Source organism: Caenorhabditis remanei, chromosome III (genome assembly GCF_010183535.1).
Source record: "Caenorhabditis remanei strain PX506 chromosome III, whole genome shotgun sequence".
Classification (NCBI taxonomy): domain Eukaryota; kingdom Metazoa; phylum Nematoda; class Chromadorea; order Rhabditida; family Rhabditidae; genus Caenorhabditis; species Caenorhabditis remanei.
Genome location: NC_071330.1, coordinates 6791755 through 6810015, shown reverse-complemented (window position 1 = coordinate 6810015; position 18261 = coordinate 6791755). Strand labels below are relative to the sequence as shown.

The 18261-nt window shown below is 36.4% G+C and overlaps 5 protein-coding genes across 5 annotated transcripts; 3 read left to right on the top strand and 2 right to left on the bottom strand.

Annotated features, from left to right (window-relative positions):
• Positions 1-60: 60 nt before the first annotated feature.
• On the top strand, positions 61-1636 carry GCK72_009559 (uncharacterized protein; the record flags this gene model as incomplete). Its single annotated transcript, XM_053727435.1, has 6 exons — positions 61-172; positions 220-267; positions 316-1253; positions 1308-1367; positions 1422-1484; positions 1529-1636. The coding sequence occupies 6 exons, from the start codon at positions 61-63 to the stop codon at positions 1634-1636; spliced, it is 1329 nt and encodes a 442-aa protein (XP_053587012.1).
• Positions 1637-1759: 123 nt separating this feature from the next.
• GCK72_009558 (uncharacterized protein) lies at positions 1760-3042 on the bottom strand (the record flags this gene model as incomplete). The annotated part of the gene is made up of 4 exons (XM_053727434.1): positions 1760-1901; positions 2164-2244; positions 2289-2836; positions 2884-3042. The coding sequence occupies 4 exons, from the start codon at positions 3040-3042 to the stop codon at positions 1760-1762; spliced, it is 930 nt and encodes a 309-aa protein (XP_053587011.1).
• A 4604-nt stretch (positions 3043-7646) lies between these two features.
• GCK72_009557 (uncharacterized protein) lies at positions 7647-8214 on the top strand (the record flags this gene model as incomplete). Its single annotated transcript, XM_003112899.2, has 4 exons — positions 7647-7655; positions 7707-7848; positions 7929-8006; positions 8054-8214. The coding sequence occupies 4 exons, from the start codon at positions 7647-7649 to the stop codon at positions 8212-8214; spliced, it is 390 nt and encodes a 129-aa protein (XP_003112947.2).
• Positions 8215-9029: 815 nt separating this feature from the next.
• GCK72_009556 (uncharacterized protein) lies at positions 9030-10319 on the bottom strand (the record flags this gene model as incomplete). Its single annotated transcript, XM_053727433.1, has 7 exons — positions 9030-9140; positions 9190-9309; positions 9359-9414; positions 9468-9573; positions 9616-9674; positions 9720-10111; positions 10225-10319. 7 exons carry the CDS (start codon positions 10317-10319, stop codon positions 9030-9032), a joined length of 939 nt encoding a protein of 312 aa, XP_053587010.1.
• A 290-nt stretch (positions 10320-10609) lies between these two features.
• Positions 10610-11791, top strand: GCK72_009555 (uncharacterized protein; the record flags this gene model as incomplete). Its single annotated transcript, XM_053727432.1, has 7 exons — positions 10610-10698; positions 10748-11154; positions 11201-11259; positions 11309-11414; positions 11461-11504; positions 11555-11665; positions 11708-11791. 7 exons carry the CDS (start codon positions 10610-10612, stop codon positions 11789-11791), a joined length of 900 nt encoding a protein of 299 aa, XP_053587009.1.
• Between the last annotated feature and the right edge of the window lie 6470 nt (positions 11792-18261).

Sequence of the window (18261 nt, the reverse complement as noted above, 5' to 3'; positions counted from 1 at the left end):
TTGGAAGCTCATTGAGCACCTTCATTCCAAATTCAAATCGATTTTCTGTCTCGTGTCAAAATGCGTTTCCTATTATTACTACTATTGTGGTTATTACCAGAAGTTTCTTCGAATTTTATGAATATGCTGATGGGTTCATCTGCAACTACACAACAATACAGTGCTTATGGAGGTATGTGAAGATTTTAATAGACAGTTTAATGTTATTTTGTTTTTTAGAACATTATTGTTTAAAGTTTGATTCTCTTGTAGTCTTCTTCGAAAAAGGTTTTTCCTAGTTCATTTTCATCAATTTTTATTGAACTTTTCGTTTAGGTTGTCCGTCTTCCGGTTGTGTTCCTCCTACAATAGTTCCACGGACATCTGGATTCTGGCCCAATTCGGATATATTGACTGGTCTACAAATTGAACAACAATCTTCAAATCAAAACCAAAATTCGAACCAAAACTCAAATCAAAACCTCAATCAGAATCATAATTCGAACTCAAACTCGAATCAGAATCAAAACACAAACAATTTTCAACAAGATGCTTCCAATAACGGCCAACTTCCATCTGGGTCAACAGGTGGTAATATTCCTGGAATTCCATCTGGAAACTCTAATTCACAACCAGTTATTTACATTGCACGTGCTGGATCTGAAAAGTACAAGTATTCTGAAGGTACAAGTCAACAGAGTCCATTTGGACACGGACTTGGAAATAATTTGAACAATGACGGAACGGGTTTCCAGAGTCAGAATCCATTCGAAATAGGAGGAAGTCAAAATTCGAATCAAAATTTGAATCAAAATCAGAACTCGAATCAAAACCAATTCGGTAGTCTCAATTCTTTCCAACCGAATCAGAACCAAATTTCAAACTCTGGATTTCCAACAGGATTCTCTAATAATCAGAATCAAAATTCAATGAATTCCGGTCAAGGATCTGCACAATCGGGGCTTCAAAACAATGGAGCCTCATCTGGTTTCTTCGGATCATCTGGAGGATTCAATGCTAATCAAAATTCTCAAAATGGAAACACTCAACAAGGGAATACTGGGAACTTCGATGGTCAGAATGTTCAAAATCCATTCGTATCCGGAAACAGTCAAAATAATCAAAATGTGAATACACAAGGACAAGGATCGTCTGGAATGATGCAAGGACAAAACAGTCAATTCGGAAATGCAAATCAGAATATTCCGTTCGGACCGAATATTGTTCCAACCAACCCTCAACAGATGGGTCCACAACCATTTCAACCAATACAGGTTGGATCTATTCGACAATCACCCCAATTTCCAGAAAGGGACTGGAATTTTCAGCCCGGCAGCGACTCAGTTCAATATGTTGGTGGAGGGTCCGGGACAGGACAGATTGGAACAGTAAGTCATTATATTTGTCGGGTTTCTGGTGTGTTGATACACGATAGCTTTCAGAACTTTCAAGGAGGATCAGTATCAATGACCGATGAAGCTCAACAGATTGCAGTTCAGATTCAGGTATGTCCTAGCTATGGAAAAACATCGATTTGATAAGTTTTCAGGCAATTCGTGATAATTTAAGCATCACAAGGGATGAATCCAACTATCTGATAAGCCAACTCAAAGCCAGTCTACCACAAGAAATTCAAAGTCAATTACAAATGTTTTAATGGTTGAAAATAAAGTTTATTTGGATGATTTATACGTTTGGACACCGGTGAAATAAGAATAGAGAATGCGCAAGAAAGAGACCCGGAAATTTGGCTGAATGGGAAAAAACAAACACTTTAAAATCAGACCGGTGGAGAAAAGTTGGGTGGAGGTGGGATACGGTAGGTTTGATATCCTTCCGATCTCATGGAAGTTGGAGAGGTTACTGTAGATTTGGACATCCAGTAGGTCAAAGGACGTTGTTGATCCCAAGGTAGGTCGTATCTGAATCTTTAGGAAAACATTACTGTGGGAAGAATATAATTTTATAAACTTTTTTTTTTCAAAAATATTTAAAATTATTTAAATTTGAAAATGCTATTATGGGTGTATGTAAAGAATCCGCTAACTAACTGATGACCACAATGCCCTTGTACGTCACTATTCTAATTGTCCAGAGCACCTATACAAACATATGTTCCATTAGACAGTTCAACAACGTCAAGATAAGATTCTCGTTGGCAGGTGTGTCTCTATGCCCACTTACCTCGTGTCATAATCTTCACAGTGACTGTTACATGGAATTAGACGTGGTTGAACATTGACACTGACGTTCCTTCTTGTTGATCTGAAATAATCATTTTTAAGTGCATATTTCTATGTATCACTTACTTTTTTGACTTCAAATAAACTACAAGCATTATCGAAAATGCTAAAGAAGAAAAGAATGCGAGAGCAGCAAGAAGACATATTCCAACTTGAAGTGACTCAGAAGTTGACGATTTATAAAACATTCCAACAAATGAATGAATTCCAGACTCTAATGCTGATTGCTGGAGGTTTATTTGTTGTGGAATTTCATTCGAAATTAAAACTTCTCGTGGATCAGGACACCATGGACACCTCTCTACGTGTTTGGTCACTGTAATCGTGGCTTCAAAGCACTTTGCTTTCAAATGAATCGTCTTATTTTCAGCTGATTCTGGTGTCAATCCATAGATATCCACTGGGAAGATTCTGACAGCAGGTGTCTGATCACAAGTTCTCGGGAATCCGTATGTTGTGTCAACTCCAACAACTTGAGCAGATAGAGAGACATCTTCAATTCTTCCAGATGGCCAATAAGAGATGAATGGAGCAACTGTGTGCTCAAGGAATTGTTCAGTGACTGGCCAGCTGATAGACACTCTTTCTGATATTGGGAGAAGGTCTTTTAGAAGCTGGAATGTAAGAAAATAATATTCGAAAAAAGTAGATTCTAACTTACTTGAAACCTTGGGTGCGAACATAAAACAGTTGTAAGACACCCTTCCTGCCATTCTATACTATCAATATCTGCTGATAACCAAAACGGTTTCTGATTTTGAATCATGCATTTTCTGAGAGAAACAAGTATCAGAATGTTGAAGAGGATTCTTGTAATCATCTGAAACGAAGTACTGTGTGAAGTCGTTCGAGTGTTTCTATTAAACGGTAGCATAGGGAGGTAAGACAAATACGAGCAAATAATGTTCTGCTGGTTACTATATGTCATGTCAACGTGGCAGATTGGACATGCGATTAGGCGAACAGAAGGAAGGAAGAAATATGAAGAGGAGGGCGGAGTCGAGAAGGTGTTAATAGAGCACAAAGAAAATGCCGAAGGTGCGCAATAGTGGGAGAGGAGAATAGGTTGAAAGGGGAGATATGAGGGAAATTCTATATATCATAGGAAGAGTTTAATTACGAACCGTCCAGAGTAAGATAGAAGAATGAAGACCTTAGACATCACCTCCTTGATCATACTGAATGGTGCAGAAAGCAGATGAAGACATCATAGCAATAAAACAATTATAACGGCAAATGATTGAACTTGAAAGGTATCCAACTGCGGTGAGAATTGTTTTTGTTGCCATCTGTTGATTTTCTCAGCCTCCTTTTTGTCACTGTGTCACTTTACATTTTACCGTCACTAATACCCAAAGATGAGAGTAAACACACCCAATTAGCGGGTCAAAACAAATGGTCATCAGCTATGTAACTCGATGGAAACCCATGGAAACCTTCGAACCATCCGAGAGGTGATGATTCCGGATTAGCTCATCAAGAAGAGTCGAGAGATATGGGAAAGTGACAGGAGAATAGAAAAAGGAAGGATGTTAGAACAATGAGTGAACAATGGAAGCGGAAAGAAAAAAGAAAGAACATGAGGGAGGAAGGTCCCTGAGAATCAGATTGTGAATCTTGGGAAACATCTAAAAACTCGAGGGGAGGAAGAGATTTTTGGGTTTTACATGAAACTAAACAAAATGTATAGAAAAATAATTTTCAATATTGTTATGGAGTATCTTCAGTTCTACTAATCTCCAATAAAGAAAATGAAATACTTTAGAGCACCGATATGATTCCAAATCTTTGTCTTCTGCAGCTTGACGATCTCTCAATAAATTACTTCCGTCATCACATTCTTGAGGTGAGATACTGAAACAGTCGGAAGTCTTTCGGCGTTTGTCACCCAGAATTACACGTTCACAGCATTTCCGTTCTCACCTCAAAGACTCTCAATTGCACCGAAACGTACTATATTGTATCACCCAACAAAAAAGAGAGAACGTAAAATGAAGGAAGAAGAAAGGAACGTGGGAAGGAAATGAATATGCGTAGTTTTGATGGATGGAATGGGGGAAAAAGAAGAAAGAAAGTTGTATTCGTTTAACAGTTCAATCTGTTGTTTCATTCAGTTTTGAGTCTGAAGATTCAGCTGCCCCCAAGTATCCGTGAATTCATAACTAATTTATAAACAAAGCCTCATAATATAAAATAAAATTTTGGAGATTCAACAACGAAAACCACCGATTTTGAAGTGACGCGGTAACTTTGCCCCTCTTCTCAATCGTTTCGATAAAAATCTAATCTCTTTTTTTTTCGACTCGCTTTTTGTGAGTCTCGACCTCATCGCTTGAAATTTCCAAACGAAGCGTAGAGGGAGAAAGATACCGATCTTTGAAGAAGTGAATCAAATGAAAAATCAGAAGAAAAAGGAGAAGAAGAGGTTCATTCAAAGTGATTGAAAGATGGGAATACATTTTGGAAGAGTTTGGAAGAGAACAAAAGAACGGAGAGTGATATGTGGAATGTGGTTGGGGCTTTGTAAATAATCTAACTAATTGGTTCTTTAGAAGAGCATTCTGTATGCATGAAGGTGACTGATTCAATAACGGAAACTGATTCTCATTGAATTATATGAGAAATTTATGTATAATTAGGCTAGTGTAGACAATGTTTTTGGTACGCGTAATTAACAAATTCAAAGTTTTCAAAGTTTGTATATTAGTAAGGCAAACTTCTTACAACCGCGCTCTACCGAAACTGAAGAAAATTGTGTGCGAAATTGAGAGACGCAGAGAAAAAGAGACACTTTTCAAGGGCATTTTGGTGGAGCGCAGTTTTAAGAATTGTGCCGAGCTAATAGGTCCAAAAAGTTCTAGAACGGGTACTAAAGAATAAAATTAGGAACAAAGTATTTTATATTCGCAACAAAAGTTACAGTTAAAAATAAAAATCTTTCTAAACTTCGTGAACTGTCACATGATTTGAGAACGTCTATCAGAATACTGTTTTCTCAAGCCTTGAGCACTATTCTATTACATCATAAATCTCTAGATGGTTCCATATTGAGTTACCTCTTGAAAAGTCATTTGAGTACTACTAACCGTCTACTAAACTCCTCGGATATTGAATAACTATAGGAGTTATTCCCCATATGGAGGTCAAAACTGGCGTCCAACCGTAATCATCTGTTGCCATTTCTTACCGTAAAAAGACACCTCACCTATTCCTTTTCACAACTCTCTCCCCGCCCCAAGTCATCATAATTTCGTGTCTAATTGGAGTCATTTGTTTGTGTTTCTCGCAGCTGGTGGTCTATGGCAGATGCCGACAGTATTGTCCTTTCTTGGTTGGAGATTCCATTGTAGAGAGAGGGATGAGACAAGGTCGACATGCGGATTAAAGCGAGCAGAGAGTATACTCTTTGAATGAAGTTTGAAATCTTTTCATTCAAAATTTACATTTATTTTTCTTTTGCAGAAGAGCCATGTGATACTAATTATGCTATACGAGAAAGAAAACGCCACGATTTTCTTCGTGGCTTCCGGTCAAAAGTACAATAAGAAAAAGAAAAAAGAATATTCTCAACCTTGGAAATCTCAGCAAACATTTCATCTAGTTGTTGGCATACGCAAATTTTTATCACCTGTTGTAAAGCTTCTAGATCTACCTGAATATCAAGGACTTTGCACCTGAATTGGTAAATAATAGGAGGCAGAGATACTGGGAATGAACTTGGTTGCCTTACAAGGGAAGTCTTTGGAGACGCCACTTTCAAACGACTTATAAATTTGGATATAAGTATTTTCGACCACGAGGAGTCCATTTCTGCAGTCAAAACCTGCTAAATGTCCCTGCGAAGCGAGTTATGAGCTTTCAAACTTTTCATATGGATAAGCTTTTTCTTGTGGAATTCCAATTCGACAAGTAGAATTCGCAAGTTATTTTTATTTTTGCAACGTACAAGCACAGGTAAACCGCTGGGGAACACAGATGGAACCGCGCGGTGGCGTATATGCGGCCGATTTGGAATTCCATGTGAAAAAGCTTGAGAATATTAAAAGTTTAAGAGCTCATAACTCGGCTCGCAGACTCATTTAGCAAGTTTTGACTGCAGAAATGGACTCCCCGTGGTCGAAAATAACAATAACCAAATTTATAGGTAGTTTGAAAGTGGCGTCTCCAAAGACTTCCCTTGTTAAATACGCGGTTTTAGAAGAGACCGGTTGATTAGCAGTGGTTTTTGTCTAGATCCAATCAGACTTTTTTACGAGCAACCACTTAATTTGAATTCATTATCCTCACTGTCCCACCTACTTGAGAGCAGGTGAAAAAGATCAGAAGGTACTTTCAAAGGAGAAAGGGATTAGTTGACCACAGACGTACGAATCATCACAAGTGGCAGTAAAAATGACCGGCTCAGTGAGCACAGGAAACGAGAGAATTCGATTTGGATTGATGACACCGAAATTTGAATAAATGAAGAAAACTATACGACGAAGTTCTTCTTCGAAGGGATTGGGACCACCCACCCAAGAAAAAGAAATTCCGTGAAAAACGAGCCATAATCACATTTAGTTCCGATTTGGATTTATTCAGTTTGAAAAAGGGAAGAAAAATGGGGAAAGACTCTTTGTTCTTGCGGAAATGTACACATTTGAGATGGGTTCGACGTCCCTCTAGTTTTTTTTAAGACAAAAGACACACTTATTACGAATATGAAGAGCTTTTGAATGGTTGAACACAAGATAATTGAATAAAGCATAGAAGCTCTCAAACTGAGTTTTTTGAAGAAACAAATGGGACTACTGACTAATAAGGGTTCATAGTGAGATTCGTACTTTGGCAGAAAGCTGATTTTTGTAAGATGTAATTTTAAAAGTTTATATATATATATGTATAAGAAGATTCGAGTTTTTTGGTTTTAAGTTACGAATCTCTGCTCTAATACGTTCTTGAATTCCAAAATTGATTTTTAAAAATTGTGATTTTCCTTTATAGAAGTCGATTTTTCTGCCACGTTCACATCAAATTGATTTGAATAACTGCTTAAGATGTCATTTTCGGAAAAGACTCCGGATCCCCGTTTTCAACCATTTTCTACCTTTCAATTCCTTTTTTCGGTGAATCATCTTCTCCCCAAAATTATCAGAGGAAGAATTGTGGAGCATGATGGAATTATGATAAGATTAAACGAGCTGATAACGAAACCTTCCTGAATTAATTTATGTCAGCTCCTTATTTTTCTTGTTCTTTGAACTCTTCTCTCTTTATTCATGCAATGTTCGATGCACCATTCATATTTTTCCGAAATGTTCAAAATTATCATAACAATTGAGCATGTCGGTATTTGTTATCAATACATTCACTTTCTCATATTCTTTCTGAACTTGAACAAGAATGAAAGAGATGTTGCTTGTCGCGGTTTTAATTTCTCTTTTCATGATGGCAGTGAGTTTTATTTTCTCATTTCAGCTGAAACTATCGAATGACTATTTCCAGAATACTGAAACTACCATAGAATGTTCTAAACACATTTTCATAGAGACCATCAGAGAAATGACTGACTTCACAGATACTCAACTGGAAACTCTTCAGAATCTGTCACCAAAAACGAAGAAAAAACTGAAAACGACAATAATGGGTGAGCAATTCTCCATTAGAAAAATTAACGAGGCTTTCTAAGAAATTGTCCTCTTTCATGGAACGCCTCAAACATTTCAGACGTCCTTTCCTCATTGGGTCTACTTCTAGAAATGTCAGTTTCTCCGTCGATTTCTATGACAACTCTTCCCATTTACAGTAAGCCGCAGCCAATTAGAAATTCCGAAACCCCGCCCTTCTTTCAGTTTTTCGTGCACAAAATCTGATGGCACTTGAAAAGGACTTTGAGAATATGAAGCCCGAAGCTGAAAACATGTCGGATTCCCTTGAAATTTTCAAACGAGGACTCTCTTCAATTGTCAATAACATTCCGATCAAAGCTATGAAATGTCTCCAATCACAATAAACAAAATAATTTATTATTTTGAATTAACTCATTTCCAATTTCCATCTATCAATTTCATCTCGTAATAATGGGAACCATCTCCAAACTTTATTTCTTCCCAACATTTTCCATCTTCATCACAAAACGTTCCTTCTGGACAAGTATCGTTCAAACATTTCATTGGAAACAGTCGTTTATCGCTGTGTTGTCCAAGCCAAACATCAACTGCAACACACTTTTGAGATGCAGAATGACGGCAGAATCTCACGAATGGAATTGGGAGAATTGCCGAAATAGACGCGACGATGAAAAAGAAAATCTGATGAAAAATATAGTGTTAGCGTTGCCGGAGAAGTACGATACCGGTCAAAAGATTGTTGTCTTTTAGTTTTTCAACAGTAACTACGTTAATTCTCAAGTCTTGAAATTTTATAATAACATTTTTGATGATTAGTTCGAATAAATACTTTGAACACTTTTTTTTTCGAAATTACAAAAATCACGAAAAATCGTCATCCTCTAAATTTTAAAGATTTACCTCGAGAAATAATAATAATTACGGTCGAAAAACTAAAAGACAGCAACCGGTACTGGATGAAATGCTCACTTTAAAGAATTGCATTGTTGATCAGAGAAAGAGCAGAATGAAAAACTGGAAATGAAAATTAAAATTTCAGAAAAAAAAAAACTAGAAAAATGCACGTTTTACATTTCAGGAAGTCCTGAATTGAATTGATTATCATGTTGTGCGAATCTGACGCTCAAAAAATTGTAACCAATAAGAATAAAGTTTATGAACAAATAAGATAGAAAAATTAACTTTGTGGCTAAAAAAGTTATGATATCATTGATCTCTGACAAATATAACCTCTCTGCTCGTCGTTTACTACATTATTCCATTGCAGACCATATGGATTGTACTTACTGTCATGCCCATCCGGCATATACTGAAATTCAAATGGGTTACATAAAGGTTTTCTGAGAAAGATTCCTTACTGTAGTCCAGAACTCTCTATCCATGTAATTCGGTTCTCCCGCTGCCCAGGCAGAATAGTCAAATGATGATCCATCTGTCCAGTGCCAATATCCATTTTGGTGAATCAGACCAATATAAATCTTCAATTAATTAAAATTAGTCTTGTAAAATAATAATAATAATTTTTACGTTGTTTGTTTCGTCGCCGTTTGGTAGGGTGACATCATGCCCAGTTTGCGAAATATCTGAAAACTTTGAAGCTATGTCTACAAAAAAAGCTGATTTCTATAAAGTATACCATGGATAAATGCATTTTCTGTGTAAGAATGAATAGATAATAATTCACCACCGTCATCCCAACATCCATTACGGGAACTATCGTAATTTCCCCTCTCAATCACAACCTAAACATGAATTATGAATATACGAATAGAGTTGCAGTTTACCTTGTAACATTTTTGAGTTTCCTCTAAATAGTAGTACTCCGACGGGCATGATTTTATAACTGAAATTATTTGAGTGTGATATTGTTCATTTAAAAAGCACTCACTTGGAGGGCAAGTAACTGGAAAGTTGTTAGGTTGATATTCACAGATAAATGGGGCATAATTGATACAACTGGCAGTTTTCCATTTCGAATTTGCTGCTGAAAACTGCATGCAAGCAGTTGTTTCAAGCGAAGTTGGTTCACCAGATTGATAGTTTTGATAATCAAATGGAGTACCATCAGACCAGTTCCAAGAATTGGGATCAGTGACATTTGGAGAAGTAGACTTGGCACCAAGCCAGATAACTCCATTAGCTGATATATACTGTTGAGCTTGTTTTGCAAGGTAGTTGTTGTCGATAGTATTGTGAACTGAGGCTAAGTGACCACTCGAAGCAGTGCAAATTGACTCAGCTGTTTTAAAATCAACGGAGGAATTGTAGAAGGTGAAGCATCTGTAAGAAATATATAAAATATAATTAATTGCTAATCTAAATACAGTACTCTTCGGAAATCAATTACATAGTCATTTTCCCTTTTGCATTTCGGACAAAACAATGCAACTTACACATTTTTATCAGAATTATATACGGATCCCAGATCACATTGAGCATTCACAATAACTGGTAGAATAAGTAGAAGCAAAGAATGATATCGAATCATCTTTGAAACGAACTGAATTATCCAGTCACAAGGAGTCGTTTTATACACAAAATATCTTATCATCAACTCTCAAATCAGCGACGAGATAGTTTTTGAATCAAGACCAAACTTCGAATAATCTTCCTTTGTTGCGTCAAACGAAACGGAACTAACATCCTCTCTTACTGTATTCTTTCAAATCTAAACTGATTAAATGAGAATTGCAAAATTCTCTGATTTATGTCAACTCATGAAATTTCGTATAAAAGGAGGCTTATAATTGTTCATTATTCGTTCCGTTGTTTATCAGAATGATTCTTCCTTTCTTCCTTCTCACTCTTCCTTTTCTTGTAAATGCTCAATGTGGAGTCGGAGCAATTTATAACGAGAAGAACAACCTGTAAGTGAAAGTAATCATCTTCGATCTCCATTACAATTATGATTTCCAGATGCTATCGAATATACAAAGCAGCTGTTGATTTTGATACTGCAGAGAGTATATGCTTAACTTTGAATGGTCATTTGGCTTCAGTTCATAACTTGGATGACAACATTTTTTTAACTCAACAGGCATCTAAACTAATCTATGACAATGGACCAGTGTGGCTTGGAGCACAAACATCTTCTCCGAATGTCAGGGACCCAAATAATTGGAAATGGACGGATGGGACTCCATTCGATTATCAAAACTATAGAATCGGACAGCCAAGTTCCCTTGGAAGTTCAGCTTGTATGCAGTTTCTGACATCTGATGGTACCTGGTTGACTGCTACTTGTACTGATGAGTTCCCTTTTATTTGTGCTTCTGAACCTAAAAAGATTACCACTGTATCAGGAGTTACATGTCCAGCAAACAGTAAGATTCAAACTGCCAGTGAGACAATAGGCTTGATTTATTACAGAAGTAAATCGATGTCCATCAAGATATGTTTGGTTCCAGTATACCCAATCTTGTTACAGAGTTTGTATAATCAAGAGATATCTATCATAATATTCTTATTTGATTTAAGGTAGTTATTGCGCAAACCAGTTTCGACTCCGCGAATCAGTACTGTAAAAATGATGGAGCAGAACTGGCTTCTGTTCATTCATACACCGAGAATGAATTTCTATCTCGTCAGTTTGAAATTGTGCGACTATAGTCTTTGAATTATATTTACAGAGATATCAACAACAGGATTAGGTGAAACGTACAACGGTTACAATGTAAGTAATGTAACTTTCCGATAGAGCACAACGATCGTTTCGGTTTTCAGATCTGGATTGGCTTGATCAACAATAACGGTCAATGGCAATGGACTGATGGATCACCTGTCGATTTCGTGAACTGGGAGTCTAACTATCCACAGTCGTATTCCACAACAGCTGTAAGCGAACTTCTTTTTATTGCGAACCATGTTTTTTTTTAGATGATACCGGATGGGGATCATCGATGGTACAATTCAAATTATGCTCAAAGGGGATACATTTGCAAACGTCCAGCAGTTCACTAGACGGACCAGGCATACCTGGTTTGACGATATTGAATTATATTTCTTTAATAAAAACCCTCGAAAATGTTTTTCTATGGACATTAGTAATTTGGCTTCTCTGAATGAATTTAAAAAAACGAAAATCATATGTGACTGTACTCGGGAAACATACGTCTTACACAAACAGTTAAAACCAAACTGAAACAGAGTGACATAACATTCGTCAACGCGCCGAATTGACTGATAACAAAGTTATCCGAGTGACTGAAAATTTTGATAACCCACTTGTTCTCATTGGCTCTTCTCCTCATTATTGTGTTTCTCAACCCATTCGAACTCATTTCTTTCTATTCGTTCTTCTCCCCAATTCTCATAAAATCTTGTTTCTGATCGGTCGTCCACCGGGAGTCAAATGTGCAATGATTTTCCTCTGATTCTTCCTCTTCAATGTGCACCTGACAAGGCCAATAATTCATCCGGGAATCGAAAAAACATCGATCGTAAATCGACGTGAGTGGTTGGACACAGAAGAAGAAGGCCGGACAGCTGTTACCCACTGAGAGAAGACGCACCGCTTTGAAGTCCCGCATCAAGATGCTCCGCGCACTTTTTTGTTATGTGATGCCACCTCAAATTTTACATTTTTATGTCGTCGTTGAGGTGACTTGACTCACTGACAGGTTGATGGGAACGTCAAAATAGTCAACTTCATTTCTATGTAGTTTCATTGGAAAAGGTTTATATCGGGTTACTGTAGATCCAGTAATTCTTTCACAGCATTTGCTCCACAAGCTTAAATGAGGTGGCATCAAAACTCAGTATTTCTACTACAAATTCTAACAGTTTGTGACCCACAAACATCAAATATCTGTTCACAGTTCCCACCCCGTTCAACTGTTTGTCAATGTACAGTTTTAACGATTTCTGATGAGTAATCTGTTAGTAAATACTGTATTTGTTCACCAATTTCTCTCATGACTGCCTTATTTCCACCCTTATTTTCTACCGTATACGGTCTCCCATACGGCGAAAAAGAACTGCAAGGAACGTGAAGGCGATTTTTTCACGTTTTAATTCAATTCTTTTATTTTTTTGCACTGAAAATGCAGTTTTTTCAGGTTTTTAGACGGCGCAATGGATGAAAAAAGGTCCCGTCCTACAGAATTGTAGAAAATAAAATTCTCTATCTTATGAGCCAGAAAACGTGAAATTTGGTCTGAAATTCACTTTTTCTATACAGAAAAACTGATTTTCAGAATATTGAGATTTTCTGCCATTTCATCCAATATTTTTTTTCAAAAAAATTGTAACAGTTTTGGAGCATCCTCAAGAACATTATGTGCAAGTTTTATAAGAGAATGTTTTCTACCAAAAAAGTTATACTCAATTTTCTGAAAATCAGTTTTTCTGTATAGAAAAAGTGAATTTCAGACCAAATTTCACGTTTTCTGGCTCATAAGATAGAGAATTTTATTTTCTACAATTCTGTAGGACGGGATCTTTTTTCATCCATTGCGCCGTCTAAAAACCCGAAAAAACTGAATTTTCAGTGCAAAAAATAAAAGAATTGAATTAAAACGTGAAAAAATCGCCTTCACGTTCCTTGCAGTTCTTTTTCGCAGTATGGGAGACCGTGCCGTATCCAATATTTTCATTTCTGAAAATAAGAAGAAAAACTAGAAAAAGTGGAAAGACATAAATTTGAAATTCATGATATCGTTCCCTTTTTCCATTCTTTTTTGCCTTTTTCTTCCTCTACTTTTAATGGATTTTCATGAATTTTTAACTCTTTTTCCCTTCTCTTTCATCTTTCAAAATGTTCTTTCAATTTCGAACATGAATTTCCTAGTTTTGTCTAATAATCCCTCTCGGTAATTTGTCATTTTTCGTCGATGGATTACTCGTTGGAAGACGAAAAAGAAATAGACAAGAAGACACCGCCTTTTTGAAAAAAGGAAAACGAGGATTTGTGTTGTAGACACTGATCGATGAGTTTTTTGAACCGATTACCGTACGAAGCATTTCGAAACATTCGAGAGGAAATTTGTTTTTGAGAGACAAGTCTTCGACATTTTGTACATGCAACCGGAAGTAAATCTACCAAAACCTGTAAGTCGAAATGTAAAAGTTGGAAAATCACTGAAGACATTTTGGAATTCGAAAAAATGCTTGAAAGAAAACTAGATGTTCTGGGAAAATTCTAGAAGGGTTCCACTTCCGTACAAACTTTCTTCCGAATGTATTCAAACAAAACATTAAAGATGAAATAAACCCGATAATACGTTTGAAATTTTGGATTTTTCCTGGAACACTATTTTATTATTATAGCCAAGATATCCAAAACTTCCCGTTTTTGAAATTCCTCACTCGAAAAATCAACAAAAACTTTAATCTCCATTTCTGAACCACAAAATATTTATTCTCCGTTCCATTTTTATCCCTCAGGCTCTTTTCCAAAATAACCCATTCAATCCCATTTTCATTCCGTTTTCTTCAAAATCCCTATTTTTGTAAATAAAGTGTAAAGTGTGTGAATGAAGTCATCGTTTCTTGAAGAGCGAGATGTATTGTTTGTTAGAAATCGTGAATAAAATGAATCATCCAGAAGAAGAAGAAGAGAAAGAGTACCAAATATTTATTGGTTCGATTCGTTACGGAGGATTGGTGCATAAAATGATATAAACTAACGGAAATATTATTGGAGAGTAGGAGACGCAGAGTGTTTCGTGATTTTAAGAGACTCGTCACATTTATAAATTTCTAAAAACTTCGAAGAAAGGATTCCAATTAATAGATTTGGTTATGGAATTTATGACTGACAGAATCCGTAATTCAACAAACCGTACTTTCTGAATCGGAGAAAAAAAGTCAGAAGAATAGGGAATTTCTGGATTCAAACTAACAGAAAATGGAGCTTAATTCACAAAGACCATCTTACGATTCGAGTTTTGTAATGTGACTCTTTTGTCAGTTCTATGATTTTTCAGAAACGAAACATCTAATTCTTTTAGAATCGTTTTTCAACCAGATCTTGTCAGTCTACTTTTTTAATGCTCGAGATTACAGTTTCCCATTTTACAAGTTTTCAGTCATTTCCTTTTTTCTCTGTTCCCAGAAAAACGAAACCATCCTCGAGTCCCCTTCTCTTAAACTCGTATCTTCCAACTATTTGAATCTTTTCCTGCCATTCACCTACTTTTCTGTTTCCTTTTTTGTTCTTCTCCATCCCTATTTTAGTACATTCTTTGTTATGATTCAGTATGCAAAGCACGACGATCATCTCGGATGACAAAACCAACAAAAGCGGAAGGAAATCTATCTGAGAAAGGCAGGCTGCACAAAAAATCTGACACCTTACCATTCCCTTGTTTTTCTTTTTTCTTTCGTCATTCTTTTGGAATGTTTGTCTAAAGAAAGGGACCTCTTTGGTTTTTGAATACAAAATGAGTCTATCGAGAGGTCTTCATCTCTTCTTTTCTCCTCCGTATCAATTACTTGTCCAGTAGGCAGAGATGCCATTCGTATAGGTGTCATAGGTAAACTATTCTCATCTTTCAAAAGCTTTTCATTACTTTTGCGACGAGGCTCAACGCAAAAATTCTTTTCGTTTAGTTTGTTTGGATAAGCGGATTTCTGAATGAAATGAATCGGATTTATGTACTTCTTCTCCGTGGGCAATCATTTTTTCTTACTGTTGGAGAGTGTAATTTTCTATGGTTTATTTGGCTAACAATTAATGAAAAGAATCTAAATAATTTTTAGAACAGTTTTTCCCGCTCCAGCGGCAGGTAAGGCTAGAATAATGAATGATGAGTAGAGTTTCTTTCTAGAATTTCCAAGAACGTGTGTTCAGCTGATTGAAAAATTCCACTAATTTATCATGGATATCAATGATTATTTCATGGCACGTTCAAATTCAAAACCCAAATTTCATTCTCAAATTTATTAGAAAAGTATTCTAAAATATGAAAACGTTTACTTCCCTCCCCAGTATCGTCCTTAATCCAAAATTCACTTCATTCCATTTTCGAACGTTTTCCCTTCTTTTTCCTCGAATTCAAAATTCTCTCTTTGTTCTTTCTTCTTTTCCCAAAATAAATGAAGATGAATGAATTTGAACGAAGGCAATGATGCACTCAAGGACAGATACTCACTTTCATTCTCCTTTCGGACCATTGTAATTAGTCATTAACTCACTTATCATGATATCAGTAATCAGATTATCGCCTTTTTTTTCTACCATGCGCCGAGAGTCAATTAATCTTCATTCTATCTTTTCGTTTTCTCTCTATTGGAGAGACCGACATGTTCCGATTGGTTTTTCTGCATTTTGCTTGTTTTATATTTCTCTATTTCTCCTGAATTCGATTTCGAAACTTAGAAGACCATCAGAAGATTTTATCGCATCGGTGGTTCAGTGGTAGAATGCTCGCCTGCCACGCGGGCGGCCCGGGTTCGATTCCCGGTCGATGCAATTGTTTTGCAAAGTTTTCGTCTTTTATCCTGACATGGATCCTAAAATATTATTGTTGTTCTCTCACAAGTAACTCTTAATTTCCCTTAATTTCCGGATGAGTGAGAATGACACTCTCGGAGGAGAAATCTCATCTTACATGGTATGACAGACGGGTGGATGTCAACAAATGGCCAATAAATCGTTGAGTTATTGCAGTCACCCCCACTGTTTGGCGGCAACTCGCCGAGAGAAAGCTTTATGGTCCCACTGGACCCTATAATTATATTTCCGTTCGCTTATGTCAGTCTAAAATGTTTCCTTTTCATTTGATTATCCCTCATTCTTATATGAATTCTCACTCATTTTCCTTCTCACTTTTCCTCATATTCTTGTGGTTCTTTTTTTGTTCGAATCCAATCGAACAGCTCATTAAATCTGTGACCGTTTAGATGGGGGCAAATTCTATTCATGTTGTACACTACCTGGATAACCTTGCACAAATGAATAGCCATACAAAAAAAGAAGGGATGAAGAACATCATGGAATGTACTAAATCGGTAATCGAATAGCTTCGAGAGGGGAGAGAAAAGGACGATGTTCATGACATTGACAACGGCTGTTTTTCGAATTTCTTTTCCTTTTTCAAAATGCCAACAGGTGTGGATTACTGTAACCAATTCGATGAGTTCTCTGTGAATCTAGTCAAGGTCCCCGTTAAGAATAAGTCATATATTCCTCATTAGAAACAATAGATTAGGTAATAGTGCTCTAAATCAAATATAATATTTGCTTATTTGTTGTAAAGGTTCAAAAAATGTCACGTCACAATGATAGACTACTGTGATTAGTATCAACTTTTCAAGTGTTATGTCACAATGAGATCAAGCTTCTGTATATATTTATATTGCCACGTCGCTGAGACTATTCTCAATTCTTCGATTTCTCTTTCTCATTGCAATTAACAAAATTTGGAGTCCATCCGCCTCCCATCTAGATATGATGATGAGGCTTTTGTGACAGATCATCGCTCAACTCGTTCATCATCAAATTTCAAACCGAGCCTTCGGGAATTTAGAGAAGGGAACACTTTAATGAGCGAGTATTCAGAATATCGGAGAGAGAAAGATACGAATCTTTGATAGGAAAAGAAGTAAAAGATGGAGATGTTAAAATTGACATTTCTCTGCAAAGAGAACCCTTGTTTCTGTTTATTTTCTACTTGTTTTCACTACTTTTGTTACGCTTGATTGCTAGTAAAAACATTGTAATCAGGAAGTGAGAATAGGAAGTTAGCTCAGTTTTTGGGTACTATTAGAACGAGATTGAGGAGAGTGAGCGTATAAGATGAGGGATTGTATTTCCGGTTAGAACTATATAACGTACGTTTTGATAACTTGTGATCGTCACTCTTTTCAATTTGGTTTTCTTTTCATAATTAGTTTAAAAACAGAATAATCCCTATTTTGTAATTTGAAGCTAGAAAGGAGTGCACTTTGGAACAAAAATTAGTCGACTACAACAATGATTTCTGAAGTTTCATTCCTAATTACTCTCTGAAATTCCCTTTCCTCTTTCTGTTTATTCGAAATACACCTTTCCACGTCTTCTAATCAATCCAAAAACCATTCCAAACTCTGTCTCCCTAATCTCCAATCTAATTCCCTTCTCATTTCTCATTAAAATTGTTTTCACTGATTTCCTCCCTACTCTTCCCTCAAATCACATCAAAGTCACTAAAAAAGCAAGGGGGATCTCCTCATTGATTCGAACGGAAAGCCGAAGCCAATTAAATGAACGAAATGTTCGTTTTAGTCGGTGTTTCTGTTCTTTTTCTCTGATTTTCCGCATTGTGAGGGTTCTCTTTTTTGCTGTATGTCCGTCTCTTTTCCGCTTTATTATTATGATTCTGATGACAAACCGTCTAGTTTTTTTGCCTCGTTTGCCAATATAGGAACAATATTTGAAAAGGGTGAAGGGAGGGAAAAATGGGAAAGAGGGAGGTTTCTATATATTGTTTGTTCTTTTTTTCAGTTTT